General features: G+C 45.4%; 1 protein-coding gene across 1 annotated transcript in view; it reads right to left on the bottom strand.

Moving 5' to 3' along the window:
• The window catches only part of musk (muscle, skeletal, receptor tyrosine kinase), a 76,102-nt gene extending 60,874 nt beyond the window's left edge, over positions 1-15,228 (bottom strand). Inside the window, exon 1 of the mRNA XM_064943627.1 lies at positions 14,568-15,228. Within this exon, the coding sequence (XP_064799699.1) occupies positions 14,568-14,646 (79 nt within the window). The 5' untranslated portion in view covers positions 14,647-15,228. The remainder of the gene's footprint in view (positions 1-14,567) is intronic.
• Positions 15,229-16,851: the final 1,623 nt, after the last annotated feature.

Below are 16,851 nucleotides of genomic sequence, written 5' to 3'. Positions count from 1 at the left end.
TTTGGCCAACACAGATGGATCACATTTGGCCAACACAGATGGTTCACATTTGGCCAACACAGACAGTTCCCATTTGGCCAACACAGACAGTTCACATTTGGCCAACACAGACAGTTCACATATGGCCAACACAGACAGTTCACATTTGGCCAACACAGACGGTTCACATTTGGCCAACACAGATGGTTCACATTTGGCCAACACAGATGGTTCACATTTGGCCAACACAGACAGTTCACATTTGGCCAACACAGATGGTTCACATTTGGCCAACACAGACGGTTCACATTTGGCCAACACAGACGGATCCCATTTGGCCAACACAGATGGTTCACATTTGGCCAACACAGATGGTTCACATATGGCCAACACAGACGGTTCACATTTGGCCAACACAGACAGTTCCACATTTGGCCAACACAGACAGTTCACATTTGGCCAACACAGAACACAGATGGTTCACATTTGGCCAACACAGACGGTTCACATTTGGCCAACACAGACAGTTCACATTTGGCCAACACAGACAGTTCACATTTGGCCAACACAGATGGTTCACATTTGGCCAACACAGATGGTTCACATTTGGCCAACACAGATGGTTCACATTTGGCCAACACAGATGGTTCACATTTGATGGTTCCAACACAGATGGTTCACATTTGGCCAACACAGATGGTTCACATTTGGCCAACACAGATGGTTCACATTTGGCCAACACAGATGGTTCACATTTGGCCAACACAGACAGTTCCCATTTGGCCAACACAGATGGTTCACATTTGGCCAACACAGATGGTTCACATATGGCCAACACAGACGGTTCCCATTTGGCCAACACAGACGGTTCACATTTGGCCAACACAGATGGTTCACATTTGGCCAACACAGATGGTTCACATTTGGCCAACACAGATGGTTCACATATGGCCAACACAGACAGTTCCCATTTGGCCAACACAGACGGTTCACATTTGGCCAACACAGATGGTTCACATATGGCCAACACAGACGGTTCCCATTTGGCCAACACAGATGGTTCACATTTGGCCAACACAGATGGTTCACATATGGCCAACACAGATGGTTCACATTTGGCCAACACAGATGGTTCACATTTGGCCAACACAGATGGTTCACATTTGGCCAACACAGATGGTTCACATTTGGCCAACACAGATGGTTCACATATGGCCAACACAGACGGTTCACATTTGGCCAAAACAGACGGTCCGCAATAAGCTAAATATAGCCTAGACCTACCATTGGTGCTGCATTATTAGACTGAATCATTTAAATACCTTTGGAGGAAGTGTCTTTCTTTGGTAACTGGATTGCAGGATGGGGATGTATACTTGAACAAACTAAATGTATTGTGCAGGTAGGCATATTTGTGTATGTTTTAGGATGTGCAGGATATCTTAATTTAAAGGTACTCTGATGAATAGACCATTTAATCACTTTTCTATGGATTAGGCTGCTTTGCAAAGACATGATAAAAAAGACAGGACGCATTGCTGTTGATCCAGCCTTAGTAGCCTAGGGTAAAGCCTATGTTGATCCAGCCTTGGTAGCAAATGGTGATCCAAGCTCTGTAGCCTAGGGTAAGGGTAGCCTATGGGTATCCAGCCTTAGTAGCCTGGGTAAGGGTAGCCTATGGGGATCCAGCCTTAGTAGCCTGGGTAAGGGAAGCCTATGGGGATCCAGCCTTAGTAGCCTGGTTAAGGGAAGCCTATGGGGATCCAGCCTTAGTAGCCTGGGTAAGGGAAGCCTATGGGGATCCAGCCTTAGTAGCCTGGGTAAGGGAATCCTATGGGTATCCAGCCTTAGTAGCCTGGGTAAGGGAAGCCTATGGGGATCCAGCCTTAGTAGCCTGGTTAAGGGAAGCCTATGGGGATCCAGCCTTAGTAGCCTGGGTAAGGGAAGCCTATGGGTGTCCAGCCTTATGGGGATCCAGCCTTAGTAGCCTGGGTAAGGGAAGCCTATGGGGATCCAGCCTTAGTAGCCTGGGTAAGGGAAGCCTATGGGGATCCAGCCTTAGTAGCCTGGGTAAGGGAAGCCTATGGTGGACTTGATGTGAAATAAAAACAACAACAATATTTCTAAATACATGCGGGGTCAGAAGCATGATATCACTAATGGCTTCTCTCATTCCATGGCACTGTGCGCACACATAGGACGAAATGTCTTTACGCATAACATTCGCACGTCTATACAAAATACTAGACTCCTGTCAATTGTATAATTTCCCATGATTGAGGCAGATTCTCTACATCTGCCGTTGGTATAGCATTATAGGAAGGACTGAATAGTTTTGTAATCGGACAAGTGGTGCTAAATGAAAATGGGGATGGGTAGCCTACTTGAACAATTGAATTTAGGTATGCAGATTTGTGAATTATGAAAAAGCATTAGGCAAAAATCTCCAAAATATTTCAACTCACTCTCAGTAGACCATTTAAAAGCCCTTTATTCAACAGCAAGTTGGCTCATGGATAAAAGATCCACCTATGTGGTTCTGCTGAACCAGCCTTGATTAAGGGAGGGGAGGCTATGCTGGGTTTTTAATCAAATTAAATGAAATGGGGGGAAAACCAATAGTTTTTTAGGTTTCTGAATATGAAATTCACCAACACAAAAGGCACATCTCTCTTCATTGGGCACTGTGGTCATAGGTGGATAGGGTGTGCTTCCACTCTCACAATCCATGCCATTATCAAATGCGTTATCGCTAAGACCTCTTGTTTGGCGCAGACAGAGATGGACGCCTCGCTTCGCGTTCTCAGGAAACTGTGCAGTATTTCGTTTTTTTCACGTATTATTTCTTCCACTGTTACCCCAGGAGATCTGAAGTCTTATTACATACAGCCGGGGGGAACTATTGGATATAAGAGCAACTTCCCAACATTATGACCAGGAATATGACTTTCCCGAAGCGGATCCTCTGTTTGGACCACCACCCAGGACAATGGATCGGATCCCAGTAGACGACCCAAAACAATGGCGCTGCAGAAGGGGCAGACGGAGTGGTCTTCTGGTCAGGCTCCGTAGACGGGCACACCGCCCACCGCGTCCGAGTATACTACTCGCCAATGTCCAGTCTCACGACAACAAGGTGGATGAAATTTGATCAAGGGTCACCTTCCAGAGAGACATCAAAGATTGTAACATTCTTTGTTTCACGGAAACATGGCTCACTCGGGATACGTTATCAGAGTAGGTACGGCCACCCGGTTTCTTCACGCATCGCGCCAACAGAAACAAACATCTCTCTGGTAAGAAGAAGGGCATAGGTGTATGCCTTATGATTAACGAGTCGTGGTTTGATCATTACAATATACAGGAACTCGAGTCCTCTTGTTCCCCTGACCTAGAATTCCTTACGATCAAATGCCGACCGCATTATCTACCAAGAGAATTCTCTTCGATTATAAATCACAGTCATGTATAACCCCCCCCCCCCAAGCAGACACCCCAACGGCCCTGAAAGAACTTCATTGGACTCTATGTAAACTGGAAACCACATAACCTGAGGCTGCATTTATTGTAGCTGGGGATTTTAACAAGGCTAATCTGAAAACAAGGCTCCCTTAATTTGAATCAGCATATCGAATGTGCGACCCGGGCTGGCAACACTCTCTGCTACTCTAATATCTGCGACGCATACAATGCCCTCCCTTTCGGCAAATCTGACCACGACTCCATTTTGTTGCTCCCAGCCTATAGACAGAAACTAAAACAAAATGCCCATGCTCAGGTCTGCCCAACACTGGTCTGACCAATCTGATTCCACACTTCAAGATTGCTTCGATCACGTGGACTGGGAAATGTTCCGGATAACATCGGACTATAACGTTGATGTATACGATGATTCGGTGAGCAAGTTTATTAACATCATATCACCTCCACCCTACCTGACACCCTAGACCCACTCCAATTTGCTTACGCCCCCATTAGGTCCACTGACGACACAATCGCAACCACACTGCACCCTGCCGTAACCCATCTGGACAAGAGGAATACCTATGTCAGAATGCTGTTCATCATTTACAGCTCAGCATTTAACATCACAGTACCCTCCAAGCTCAAGACCCTGGGTTTCGACCCCGCCCTGTGCAACAGGGTCCTGGACTTGCTGACGGGCCGCCCCCAGGTGGTGAGGGTAGGATACAACATCTCCACTCCGCTGATCCTCACCACTGGAGCCCCACAAGGGTGTGATCTCAGCCCTCTCCTGCATTCCCTGTTCACCCATGACTGCGTGGCCATGCACGCCTCCAACTCAATCATCAAGTTTGCAGACGACACCACAAGATGGCCTACAGGGAGGAGGTGAAGGCCCTCAGAGTGTGGTGTCAGGAAAATAACCTCACACTCAACGTCAACAAAACAAAGGAGCTGATCGTGGACTTCAGGAAACAAAAGAGGGAGCACCCCCCTATCCACATCGACGGGACAGTAGTGGAGAGGGTAGTAAGTTTTAAGTTCCTCGGCGTACGCATCACGGACAAACTGAAATGGTCCACCCACACAGACAGCGTGGTGAAGAAGGCGCAACAGCATCTATACGACCTCAGGAGGCTGACATTCGGCTTGTCACCATAAACACTCACAAACTTTTACAGATGCACAATCGAGAGCATCCTGTCTGGCTGTATCACCGCCTGGTATGGCAACTGCTCCGCCCACAACCATAAGGCTCTCCAGAGGGCAGTGAGGTCTGCACAACGCATCACCGGGGGCAAACTACCTGCCCTCCAGGACACCTACACCACCCGATGTCACAGGAAGGCCAAAAAGATCATCAAGGACAACAACCACCCGAGCCACTGCCTGTTCACCCCGCTATCATCCAGAAGGTGAGGTCGGTAGAGGTGCATCAAAGCTGGGAACGAAAAACAGCTTCTATCTCAAGGCCATCAGACTGTTAAACAGCCACCACTAACATGGAGAGGCTGCTGCCAGCATACTGACTCAAATCACTGGCCACTTTTTTAATTAACATTTGGATGTAATAAATGTATCACTAGTCACTTAAACAATGCCACTTTATATCATGTTTACATACCCTACATTACTCATCTCATTTTGAGGGAAAAAAGTATTTGATCCACTGCTGATTTTGTACGTTTGCCCACTGACAAAGAAATGGTCAGACTATAAATTTAATGGTTTATTTGAACAGTGAGAGACAGAATAACAACAACAAAAATCCAGAACAACGCATGTGAAAAATGTTATACATTTATTTGCATTTTAATGAGGGAAATAAGTATTTGACCCCCTCTCAATCAGAAAGATTTCTGGCTCCCAGGTGTCTTCTATACAGGTAACGAGCTGAGATTAGGAGCACACTCTTAAAGGTAGTGCTCCTAATCTCAGCTTGTTACCTGTATAAAAGACACCTGTCCACAGAAGCAATCAATCAATCAGATTCCAAACTCTCCACCATGGCCAAGACCAAAGAGGTCTCCAAGGATGTCAGGGACAAGAGTGTAGACCTACACACGGCTGGATTGGGCTACAAGACCATCGCCAAGCAGCTTGGTGAGAAGGTGACAACAGTTGGTGCGATTATTCGCAAATGGAAGAAACACAAAAGAACTGTCAATCTCCCTCGGCCTGGGGCTCCATGCAAGATCTCACCTCGTGGAGTTGCAATGATCATGAGAACAATGAGGAATCAGCCCAGAACTACACGGGAGGTTCTTGTCAATGATCTCAAGGCAGCTGGGACCATAGTCACCAAGAAGACAATTGGTAACACACTACGCTGTGAAGGACTGAAATTGAGGCTTTTTATATATTGCACTCTGTACCATCTACTGCATCTTGCCTATGCTGTTCGGCCATCGCTCATCCATATATTTATATGTACATATTCTTATTCATTCCTTTACACTTGTGTGTACAAGGTAGTTGCTGTGAAATTGTTAGATTACTTGTTAGATATTACTGCACGGTCGGAACTAGGAGCACAAGCATTTCGTTACGCTCGCATTAACATCTGCTAACCATGTGACCATTAACATCTGCTAACCATGTGACCATTAACATCTGCTAACCATGTGACCATTAACATCTGCTAAACATGTGACCATTAACATCTGCTAAACATGTGACCATTAACATCTGCTAAACATGTGACGAGAAGCACAAGCATTTCGTTACACACGCATTAACATCTGCTAAACAATACAATGTGATTGATACTCCCCGTTATCTCTGCATGAAATGGACACTTTTGCACTTGTTTTTAAAGACACACCTCAAATATTGCCCCCCCTCCCACCTCAGCACAAGGGAGCTGATGTTAAGACAGATACGTTGCCAAACCTGGCGTCAGGGCTGGAAAATGACACTAGTTTTTACATGATGAAATTGCAACATAACGTGCTGAAGAGCCCAGAGAGTGAGAGAGAGAGAGAGAAATGTGACTATCTGATAGTCTCAGTGCCAGAGAGCATGACCCAATGGAACAATGTGACTGCCAACAGAGCCCGAACAAAGGTCCCACCAGCTGCTATGAATCAGAGAGCTATGGCTTGACATCATCCGGCGCTTACAAGTAAGCCAGAACCATTAACAAGTAAGTACTGTGCTACATCAGCTCTAATCAGTACTATACAACATGCTACAGCTACATCAGCTCTACATCAGTACTGTACAACATGCTACAACTACATCAGCTCTACATCAGTACTGTACAACATGCTACAGCTACATCAGCTCTACATCAGTACTGTTCGATATGCTACATACTGCTACAGCTACATCAGCTCTACATCAGTACTGTGCTACATCAGCTCTACATCAGTACTGTACAACATGCTACAGCTACATCAGCTCTACATCAGTACTGTACAACATGCTACAACTACATCAGCTCTACATCAGTACTGTACAACATGCTACAGCTACATCAGCTCTACATCAGTACTGTTCGATATGCTACATACTGCTACAGCTACATCAGCTCTACATCAGTACTGTGCTACATCAGCTCTACATCAGTACTGTACAACATGCTACAGCTACATCAGCTCTACATCAGTACTGTACAACATTCTACATATCAGCTCTACATCAGTACTGTACAACATGCTACAGCTACATCAGCTCTACATCAGTACTGTACAACATACAGCTACATCAGCTCTACATCAGTACTGTACAACATGCTACAGCTACATCAGCTCTACATCAGTACTGTGCTACATCAGCTCTACATCAGTACTGTACAACATGCTACAGCTACATCAGCTCTACATCAGTACTGTACAACATGCTACAGCTACATCAGCTCTACATCTCAAATACAAACAGTGCAGCTATTCCCTCCGTAAGGCTATCAAACAAGATAAGCGTCAGTATAGAGACAAAGTAGAATCTCAATTCAACGGCTCAGACACAAGAGGTATGTGGCAGGGTCTACAGTCAATCACGGACTACAAGATGAAATCCAGCTCAGTCACGGACCAGGATGTCTTGCTCCCAGGCAGACTAAATAACTTTTTTGCCCACTTTGAGGACAATACAGTGCCACTGACAAGGCCTGCAACGGAAACATGCGGTCTCTCCTTCACTGCAGCCGAGGTGAGTAAAACATTTAAACGTGTTAACCCTCGTAAGACTGCAGGCCCAGACGGCATCCCCAGCCGCGCCCTCAGAGCATGCGCAGACCAGCTGGCTGGTGTGTTTACGGACATATTCAATCAATCCCTATACCAGTCTGCTGTTCCCACATGCTTCAAGAGGGCCACCATTGTTTCTGTTCCCAAGAAAGCTAAGGTAACTGAGCTAAACGACTACCACCCCGTAGCACGCACTTCCGTCATCATGAAGTGCTTTGAGAGACTAGTCAAGGACCATATCACCTCCACCCTACCTGACACCCTAGACCCACTCCAATTTGCTTACCGCCCAAATAGGTCCACAGACGACGCAATCTCAACCACACTGCACACTGCCCTAACCCATCTGGACAAGAGGAATACCTATGTGAGAATGCTGTTCATCGACTACAGCTCGGCATTCAACACCATAGTACCCTCCAAGCTCGTCATCAAGCTCGAGACCCTGGGTCTCGACCCCGCCCTGTGCAACTGGGTACTGGCATTCTGACGGGCCGCCCCCGGGTGGTGAGGGTAGGCAACAACATCTCCACCCCGCTGATCCTCAACACTGGGGCCCCACATGGGTGCGTTCTGAGCCCTCTCCTGTACTCCCTGTTCACCCACGACTGCGCGGCAACGCACGCCTCCAACTCAATCATCAAGTTTGCGGACGACACAACAGTGGTAGGCTTGATTACCAACAACGACGAGACGGCCTACAGGGAGGAGGTGAGGGCCCTCGGAGTGTGGTGTCAGGACAATAACCTCACACTCAACGTCAACAAAACTAAGGAGATGATTGTGGACTTCAGGAAACAGCAGAGGGAACACCCCCCTATCCACATCGAAGGATCAGTAGTGGAGAGGGTAGTAAGTTTTAAGTTCCTCGGCATACACATCACAGACAAACTAAATTGGTCCACTCACACAGACAGCATCGTGAAGAAGGCGCAGCAGCGCCTCTTCAACCGCAGGAGGCTGAAGAAATTCGGCTTGTCACCAAAAACACTCACAAACTTCTACAGATGCACAATCGAGAGCATCCTGGCGGGCTGTATCACCGCCTGGTACGGCAACTGCTCCGCCCACAACCGTAAGGCTCTCCAGGGGGTAGTGAGGTCTGCACAACGTATCACCGGGGGCAAACTACCTGCCCCCCAGGACACCTACACCCCCCGATGTTACAGGAAGGCCATAAAGATCATCAAGGACAACACCCACCCGAGCCACTGCCTGTTTACCCCGCTATCATCCAGAAGGCGAGGTCAGTACAGGTGCATCAAAGCTGGGACCGAGAGACTGAAAAACAGCTTCTATCTCAAGGCCATCAGACTGTTAAACAGCAACCACTAACATTGAGTGGCTGCTGCCAACACACTGACTCAACTCCAGCCACTTCAATAATGGGAATTGATGGGAAAGGATGTAAAATATATCACTAGCCACTTTAAACAATGCTATCTAATATAATGTTTACATACCCTACATTATTCATCTCATATGTATACGTATATACTGTACTCTATCATCTACTGCATCCTTATGTAATACATGTATCACTAGCCACTTTAACTATGCCACTTTGTTTACATACTCATCTCATATGTATATACTGTACTCGATGTCATCTACTGTATCTTGCCTATGCTGCTCTGCACCATCACCCATTCATATCTTTATGTACATATTCTTTATCCCCTTACACTGTGTATAAGATATTAGTTTTGGAATTGTTAGTTAGATTACTTGTTGGTTATTACTGCATTGTCGGAACTGGAAGCACAAGCATTTCGCTACACTCGCATTAACATCTGCTAACCATGTGTATGTGACAAATAAAATTTGATTTGATTTGACATCAGTACTGTACAACATGCTACAACTACATCAGCTCTATATTAGTACTGTACAACATGCTACATACTGCTACAGCTACATCAACTCTACATCAGTACTGTACAACATGCTACAGCTACATCAGCTCTACATCAGTACTGTACAACATGCTACAACTACATCAGCTCTACATTAGTACTGTACAACATGCTACATACTGCTACAGCTACATCAGCTCTACATCAGTACTGTACAACATGCTACAACTACATCAGCTCTACATCAGTACTGTACAACATGCTACATACTGCTACAGCTACATCAGCTCTACATCAGTACTGTACAACATGCTACCTATTGCTACATCAGCTCTACATCAGTACTGTACAACATGCTACACACTGCTACATCAGCTCAACATCAGCACTGTACAACATGCTACATATTGCTACAGCTACATCAGTACTGTACAACATGCTACATACTGCTACAGCTACATCAGTACTGTACAACATGCTACATACTGCTACATCAGCTCAACATCAGCACTGTACAACATGCTACATACTGCTACATCAGTACTGTACAACATGCTACATACTGCTACAGCTACATCAGTACTGTACATCATGCTACATACTGCTACAGCTACATCAGTACTGTACAACATGCTACATACTGCTACATCAGCTCTACATCAGCTCTACATCAGCACTGTACAACATGCTACATACTGCTACATCAGCTCTACATCAGTACTATACAACATGCTAGAGCTACATCAGCTCTACATCAGTACTGTACAACATGCTACAACTACATCAGCTCTACATCAGCACTGTACGACATGCTACATACTGCTACAGCTACATGAGCTCTACATCAGTACTGTACAACATGCTACATACTGCTACATCTAGCTCTACATCAGTACGGTAGCCTGGCTGTATGTACCATAAATCTCCAGGGAACACAGATCTGATAACCTGTCTGTATGTACCATGAGTCTCCAGGGAACAAAGAACGCATAGCCTGGCTGTATCTACCCAAACAAGGGCACTGCGTTCATCCACCTCTGGCCTGCTCGCCTCCCTACCACTGAGGAAGTACAGTTCCCGCTCAGCCCAGTCAAAACTGTTCGCTGCTCTGGCCCCCCAATGGTGGAACAAACTCCCTCACGACGCCAGGACAGCGGAGTCAATCACCACCTTCCGGAGACACCTGAAACCCCACCTCTTCAAGGAATACCTAGGATAGGATAAAGTAATCCTTCTCACCCCCCCCCTTAAATGATTTAGATGCACTATTGTAAAGTGGCTGTTCCACTGGATGTCAGAAGGTGAATTCACCAATTTGTAAGTCGCTCTGGATAAGAGCGTCTGCTAAATGACTTAAATGTAAATGTAAATGTACCATGAGTCTCCAGGGAACACAGAACGGATAGCCTGGCTGTATGTACAATGAGTCTCCAGGGAACACAGATCTGATAGCCTGGCTGTATGTACAATGAGTCTCCAGGGAACACAGAACGGATACCCTGGCTGTATGTACATTGAGTTGGCATTCAAGCACATTGGCCGGTGTGTGTGTGCTTGCATGCGTGTGTGTGCCTGTGCTGGCGTCAGTGGTTACTGTGTAGTGGCCCTCTGACTGTGAAACCCAACCAGGCAGCTTCCGCTGGGTGTTTCAGCGGATATGTCACCTGTTCCTGCAGATGCCAAGATTCTCTCAGCTCTCTCAACTCCTAGACACCAGCTACTACAGTGACTACAGCCTCTACAATATCTTACCTTAGTGACCAGCTACCACAGTGACTACAGCCTCTACACTATCTTAGTGACCAGCTACTACAGTGACTACAGCCTCTACACTATCTTATCTTAGTGACCAGCCACTATACGTACAGTAGATGACACTGCAGAGATGGTTGGCTACCATTTTATGGGTTCCTGACCCAATTATATATATTCTTAATATTTCTCAGAACTTTTTTGTACGTTACATTTCCACCATCATTTCCTATGACCGAAAATAGTTTCTGGATATCAGAACAGTGATCACTAACCTCTATTTGGATGAAGATTTCTATTCCAACGAGTCAGCATCTGTGGATGTACTGCTCATTCCGGAACAGTCCCTAATCCCCGGGGGTAGAAAGAGGAAGAGACGGCGCAGGAGAGGCCAACGAGCGAGTTAATAAACCATATCTACCCTCCGTTCTATTGGCGGGAGAACAAACTAGACTATCCTATCGCATAACATCTCCCCACACATTAGCTCTAACCTTGTTGAAAGCTACTTTATTGAGGAAAAGTGTATTTACTACGAATGTGATATATAATTGTCGCACCTAGCTGTTTAAGATTAATGCACTAACTGGAAGTGGCTCTGAATAAGAGCGTGTGCTAAATGATTAAATATCAATATAAATGTAAGGTTAAAGGGATGCTTCAGGATTTTGGCAAAGATCATTTCGTGGGAGCCAATTGGTAGTTACAGTCTTGTCCCTTCGCTGCAACTCCCGTATGGACTTGGGAGAGGCGAAGCTCGAGAGCCGTGCGTCCTCTGAAACATGACCCAGCCCAGTCGCACTGCTTCTTGACACAGTGCCCGCTTAACCTGGAAGCCCCACACCTTACACCTGGCGACAGCGTTAGCGTGCATTGCTCCCGGCCCGCCACAGGAGTCGCTAGTTCGTGATGGGACTAGGACATCCCTGCCGGCCAAACCCTTCCCGATGCTGGGCCAATTGTGCGCCACCCCATGGGTCTCACGGTCGAGGCCGGCTGCGAGAGAGTCTGGACTCGAACCCAGAATCTCTAGTGGCACAGCTAGCACTGCAATGCAGTGCCTTGGACCACTACGCCACTCGGGAGGCCTATCAGCGTTAATTTGAGGGTATTTTCATCCGTATTAGGTGAACCGTTTATCAACTTCGCTCAGATATTCATAGAATACTGTTACCATAAATACAAGGTAGCTATGATGAGGTAGCTATGATGAGGTAGCTATGGTAAGGTAACCATGATGAGGTAGCTATGATGAGGTAGCTATGATGAGGTAACTATGATGAGGTAGCTATGATGAGGTAGCTATGGTAAGGTAGCTATGGTAAGGTAGCTATGATAATGTAGCTATGATAGTGTAGCTATGATAAGGTAGCTATGATGAGGTAGCTATGGTAAGGTAACTATGATGAGGTAGCTATGGTAAGATAGCTATGATGAGGTAGCTATGATAAGGTAGCTATGATGAGGTAGCTATGATGAGGTAGCTATGATGAGGTAGCTATGATAATGTAGCTATGATAATGTAGCTATGATAGTGTAGCTATGATAAGGTAGCTATGATGAGGTAGCTATGGTAAGGTAGCTATGATGAGGTAGCTATGGTAAGGTAACTATGATGAGGTAGCTATGATGAGGTAGCTATGGTAAGGTAGCTATGATGAGGTAGCTATGATAAGGTAGCTATGATGAGGTAGCTATGATGAGGTAGCTATGATAATGTAGCTATGATAGTGTAGCTATGATAAGGTAGCTATGATGAGGTAGCTATGATAAGGTAGCTATGATGAGGTAGCTATGGTAAGGTAGCTATGATGAGGTAGCTATGATAAGGTAGCTATGATAATGTAGCTATGATAATGTAGCTATGATGAGGTAGCTATGATAAGGTAGCTATGATATATATCAAATGTTCAGAGGAAGGGGACTCGGGGTTACTTTGAAGCACAGTAACAAAAGGACTGAGAAAATGTGTCAAGTAAAAGCACTGAATTAAGATACAAAATATGTTTGTCAATGTGCTATATGAGTAAATGTTAATCTCCAAAATATTAGTCACACAGTTCTTCTGCCAATGTCTATCTGTACTATTATTGATTTACTATATGTCTGACAGACTCAACATCTGACAGAGGTTATAACTTAATCCACAAGTCCATTCCCCAATTAACTGAGTCCTCCACTATTCACAGTTGTCTGTCTGTCTGTCTGTCTGTCTGTCTGTCTGTCTGTCTGTCTGTCTGTCTGTCTGTCTGTCTGTCTGTCTGTCTGTCTGTCTGTCTGTCTGTCTGTCTGTCTGTCTGTCTGTCTGTCTGTCTGTCTGTCTGTCTGTCTGTCTGTCTGTCTGTCTGTCTGTCTGTCTGTCTGTCTGTCTGTCTGTCTGTCTGTCTGTCTGTCTGTCTGTCTGTCTGTCTGTCTGTCTGTCTGTCTGTCTGTCTGTCTGTCTGTCTGTCTGTCTGTCTGTCTGTCTGTCTGTCTGTCTGTCTGTCTGTCTGTCTGTCTGTCTGTCTGTCTGTCTGTCTGTCTGTCTGTCTGTCTGTCTGTCTGTCTGTCTGTCTGTCTGTCTGTCTGTCTGTCTGTCTGTCTGTCTGTCTGTCTGTCTGTCTGTCTGTCTGTCTGTCTGTCTGTCTGTCTGTCTGTCTGTCTGTCTGTCTGTCTGTCTGTCTGTCTGTCTGTCTGTCTGTCTGTCTGTCTGTCTGTCTGTCTGTCTGTCTGTCTGTCTGTCTGTCTGTCTGTCTGTCTGTCTGTCTGTCTGTCTGTCTGTCTGTCTGTCTGTCTGTCTGTCTGTCTGTCTGTCTGTCTGTCTGTCTGTCTGTCTGTCTGTCTGTCTGTCTGTCTGTCTGTCTGTCTGTCTGTCTGTCTGTCTGTCTGTCTGTCTGTCTGTCTGTCTGTCTGTCTGTCTGTCTGTCTGTCTGTCTGTCTGTCTGTCTGTCTGTCTGTCTGTCTGTCTGTCTGTCTGTCTGTCTGTCTGTCTGTCTGTCTGTCTGTCTGTCTGTCTGTCTGTCTGTCTGTCTGTCTGTCTGTCTGTCTGTCTGTCTGTCTGTCTGTCTTTCTTTCTTTCTTTCTTTCTTTCTTTCTTTCTTTCTTTCTTTCTTTCTTTCTTTCTTTCTTTCTTTCTTTCTTTCTTTCTTTCTTTCTTTCTTTCTTTCTTTCTTTCTTTCTTTCTTTCTTTCTTTCTTTCTTTCTTTCTTTCTTTCTTTCTTTCTTTCTTTCTTTCTTTCTTGAAATATCCCTGACAACAACCAGACAGTGCTGATTAGTTTCAGATACTGAGGCATACCTCATTACAGCGTTACATGGCATTGCAGGCCAGTTTATAGGTACAAACCTCTCTGCAGTCCGACACTCGCCACAATCTGTGAAAGGAACAGGATCTGTAGCAGTGGAATGTGCTTGATGAGCTTCATTCTGATTCAGTTCTGTTTCGTCTGGACCGGATCGAGTATTTACAGTCCCATGTGTGGTTTAGAAGAAGTCCTAATGTGCTTGTCTGTTGTTCAGGCTGTAGTTCCTCCTGATAAGAAGTGTGTCTGTTGTTCAGGCCGTAGTATCCCCTGACTGTCTGGTATTATCAGGCTGAGTCTCTGTCCCTGCCATGCTAGCTGACAGCACTGCGCGGCATTGGTTAGATAGGTCTGGTCTGTTGTTCAGTGTCTGTCTGCTAGCTGACTACGCTGCGTGAGTTCGATAGTTCTGGTCTGTTGTTCAGTGTCTGTCTGCTAGCTGACTACGCTGCGTGAGTTCGATAGTTCTGGTCTGTTGTTCAGTGTCTGTCTGCTAGCTGACTACGCTGCATGAGTTAGATAGGTCTGGTCTGTTGTTCAGTGTCTGTCTGCTAGCTGACTACGCTGCATGAGTTAGATAGGTCTGGTCTGTTGTTCAGTGTCTGCCTGCTAGCTGACAGCGCTGCGCTGCGTTAGTTAGATGGGTCTGTTATTTACTCTGTGACGAGATGGACAGCAGCAGCTGCTGGGTATTACACTCCTACTCTGTAGTCTCAAATGGCACCCTATTCCCAATATGGTCAGAATAAGTGCACTTTGAAGGGAATAGGGTGCCATTTCAGACATAGTTAAGATTAAGACATGAAGATCACTTTATTGGTCAGACACAAGGTCCAACCGAAATGTGGATTTTGCTTTTAACCAACCCCGCTGAAAGACACACACAGAGATTTGGGAGAGGTGCTGCGGGCTGGGCGCCTGGAGAGCTGTTGTTGTGGGGGTTAAGAGCCTTGCTCAAGGACACAACGGCAGGCAATGGCATCTAGGATTTGTGATGTAGTCAGCCACTGTGGAACATCACTGGAAAGAGAGTCACCCATTGGTATATCACTGCTGTTTAATCACCCATTGGTATATCACTGCAGTTAGAGGGCTGGCCCATTGGTATATCACTGCAGTTTAACCACCCATCAGTTATATCCGGCGCCGACAGAGATGGCCGCCTCGCTTCGCGTTCCTAGGAAACTATACAGTTTTTTTTTTTTTACGTGTTATTTCTTACATTAGTACCCCACAAGCATTTCGCTACACTCGCATTAACATCTGCTAACCATGTGTATGTGACAAATAAAATTTGATTTGATTTGATTTTTAAATCACTGCTGTATAACCACCCATTAGTATATCACTGCAGTATAACCAACCATTGGTATATCACTGCTGTTTAACAACCCATTGGTATATCACTGCTGTACAACCACCCATTGGTATATCACTGCAGTTTAACAAACCATTGGTATATCACTGCTGTTTTGGTATATCACTGCACCAACCATTGGTATATCACTGCTGTACAACCACCCATTGGTATATCACTGCAGTATAACCAACCATTGGTATATCACTGCTGTTTAACAACCCATTGGTATATCACTGCTGTACAACCACCCATTGGTATATCACTGCAGTATAACCAACCATTGGTATATCACTGCTGTATAACCACCCATTGGTATATCACTGCAGTATAACCAACCATTGGTATATCACTGCTGTATAACCACCCATTTGTATATCACTGCAGTTAGAGGGCTGGCCCATTGGTATATCACTGCTGTATAACCATCCATTGGTATATCACTGCTGTATAACCACCCATTGGTATATCACTGCTGTACAACCACCCATTGGTATATCACTGCAGTATAACCAACCATTGGTATATCACTGCTGTTTAACAACCCATTGGTATATCACTGCTGTATAACCACCCATTAGTATATCACTGCAGTTAGAGGGCTGGCCCATTGGTATATCACTGCTGTATAACCACCCATTGGTATATCACTGCTGTACAACCACCCATTGGTATATCACTGCAGTATAACCACCCATTGGTATATTACTGCTGTATAACCACCCATTGGTATATTACTGCTGTATAACCACCCATTGGTATATCACTGCTGTTTAACCACCCATTGGTATATCACTGCTGTATAACCACCCATTGGTATATTACTGCAGTATAACCAACCATTGGTATATCACTGTATAACCACCCATTGGTATATCACTGCTGTATAACCACCCATTGGTATATCACTGCTGTATAACCATCCATTGGTATATTACTGCTGTATAACCACCCATTGGTATATTACTGCT

The sequence above is a fragment of the Oncorhynchus masou genome, chromosome 28 (genome assembly GCF_036934945.1).
Source record: "Oncorhynchus masou masou isolate Uvic2021 chromosome 28, UVic_Omas_1.1, whole genome shotgun sequence".
NCBI classification, from domain to species: Eukaryota; Metazoa; Chordata; class Actinopteri; order Salmoniformes; family Salmonidae; genus Oncorhynchus; species Oncorhynchus masou.
Note: the sequence above shows the minus strand (reverse complement) of the source record. Positions and strands in the feature narration are given on the sequence as shown.